Source organism: Aplysia californica, unplaced genomic scaffold, assembly GCF_000002075.1.
Source record: "Aplysia californica isolate F4 #8 unplaced genomic scaffold, AplCal3.0 scaffold00013, whole genome shotgun sequence".
In the NCBI taxonomy this organism is placed as follows: Eukaryota; Metazoa; Mollusca; class Gastropoda; order Aplysiida; family Aplysiidae; genus Aplysia; species Aplysia californica.
The window spans coordinates 33702-35910 of NW_004797283.1; the positions used below are offsets into that span (position 1 = coordinate 33702).

Consider the following 2209-nt stretch of genomic DNA (forward strand, 5'->3'; position numbering starts at 1 on the left):
CCCCATCCCCCCAAACAAAGAAAACAAACACAAAGAAAACCATTCTAATTAACCAAATATTATATGTACCCAAGGGCAAATTTGGCCTATATAACACCTTTACGAGCCTTACTGGCGCCAAAATCATACTCATACTCATAATCATAGTAAATGAAGTGAATTAAAGTAATTATTATACACTCATTAACAAACAGGTGGCAATGAATGCGCGCGTAGTACCACTGCTTGTTGCTCCGCTTTATGATAACAAAAACACAGCGTAGTTATAGGCACGGCATTTTGAACTTTCTCGGTTAGAAAGAATTAATGTACATGTTGTGGTCATTATAGAAACACTAATATTTGTAAACTCCATGACAATAACAACAATTAACACAGCCTCAAAACTCACGAGTTGTCGGAAAAGATTAAGTATAATTAGGTTCCTGTATTTCCATGGGAATGAGTAGTGGTGTGACACTTGGGTCAACAATTATAATACTTATACATGAGAGTAATTTTCATTTAATCCATACATCTCACCTCACCCCCTCCCTTCCCCAATAAAAAGACAACAAAACAAAACAAATACATGCGCACACAGACAGACACATACAAACACACAAACACACACATACATATGCACACAAACGTACACACACACGTATACACACACACACACAAACACACACATACACACACATACACACACAAACACTCACACACACCCACAAGTACACACATACACGCACATAAACACACAAAGAAACACATCTTTTCTTGACTGTCATTGTTTCCTCTCTGCAATTCTATAGATGTAAACAGGTACTATTTGCCGGCAAACCTAGATGACAGAAGCGTGAATACGGGTCCTACTAATTGTCGTCTGGAGCCGTTCGGAGGCTGTCATCTCTTAGGTGAAACACCTACATTCACAAAACCTTCCCTGTCTTTAGTTGGTTTGTAGATCTGCCCCTTTTACACCTGGATGGGGTGGGAAATGGAGGGTGGGGGATGGCGGGTTGGGAGAGAGCAAACAAACAGACATACATTAATCCTTACCCATAAGGCCAATCGGGAAGCTCTTCACGCCGTATTTCCCGGTAGGTATCGAGGAGCGAGTGAGGATCCAGATATAGTCGGGTCCAGTCAGCCCTAACTCCACCGCCGTCTCGATGATTTCATACGAGGCTCGACTGAGGAAGAACAAGAGAATCTACATTCAAACCCTCGACCTAATCACAGGATGTTGAAGAAGAAAGGGTCTCTTTTAAGCACAAGGGGGCTATCCCAAAAAAATGCTTGGTTGAGAAAATCAAAGGTAAAGCTTTTGCCCCTTGTTCAGTTTCTTTAAAAGACAAGGAGGGTTTTCTCTATAACCAAACAAATAAACACACAAATGAAAACAAACCTTTCCTATAGGTAGGGAAATGCCCACATTTGGTGTAGGCCAGGATTTCTGGAAACCCCCCGAAATCTGGGTTAGCCCGCCTGTCCCTAAAAGCGACCAAATACAAACAATAATTTATCAGCGACTAGTTCTAGGGTGTAAAGGTTAGCGGCTTCACCTTTACACGCAGGGGACCCGAGTCAAAGATCGTTCATAACTTCAACAAGACAGTTTACTCGGCCAAAAAATTGTCCGTGGAAGTCCGCGCATTGGTTCAGATGGCGCTGCAGTCTTTGTTTTGAAGTTGTCTTTCGTTTCTCCAGAAGAAGAATAGGAATAGCACCCCTTTGCGCATCAGCTGTTCCGGTTCGCTCAGTGCGGAGTTTTGGGTTTATTTTATATTAATGATCTCCCGCCTCTCGTTCTAAAGCCAAACCAAACGACGAAAACAGTCGCCCCTTTCACCTGAAGAGGATTTTTGTCAGCCTAACCATTATTCCGAAATTTCAATTCTAATTCGTACAAAACTTTTTAGTTCCACTTTGATTTTTATCCCCACAAGTAGGGTAACTCTTTTCGCAAAGCGAGCGCTTATTCCGAAGAGGACGCCACCAGATATTGAGGACACTTTTTAAATTAGTTCAAAGAGAGGAGTGAACTATCTTGTTTGAACGATCTTAGCCCGAGTTCGATACTCGGGTGGGGAGAATTGTTATCGAGTATTTCAGTCTGTCTGCTGGATGGAGCGTTGTATCTCTCTCAGCCCGCTTTGGTGGTCACGTATTTGACTGTCCCTTTTCTTTTTTTTAACCCTATCCGTACGTCGTGTTTTACTATCGT

The 2209-nt window shown here is 42.1% G+C and overlaps 1 protein-coding gene across 1 annotated transcript in view; it reads right to left on the reverse strand.

Annotated features, from left to right (window-relative positions):
* Positions 1–2209, reverse strand: part of LOC100533244 (NR2) — a gene marked incomplete at its 5' end in the record, with an annotated part of 58764 nt that overhangs the window by 26581 nt on the left and 29974 nt on the right. The window contains 1 exon segment of the mRNA NM_001204556.1: positions 1042–1186. Within this exon segment, the coding sequence (NP_001191485.1) occupies positions 1042–1186 (145 nt within the window).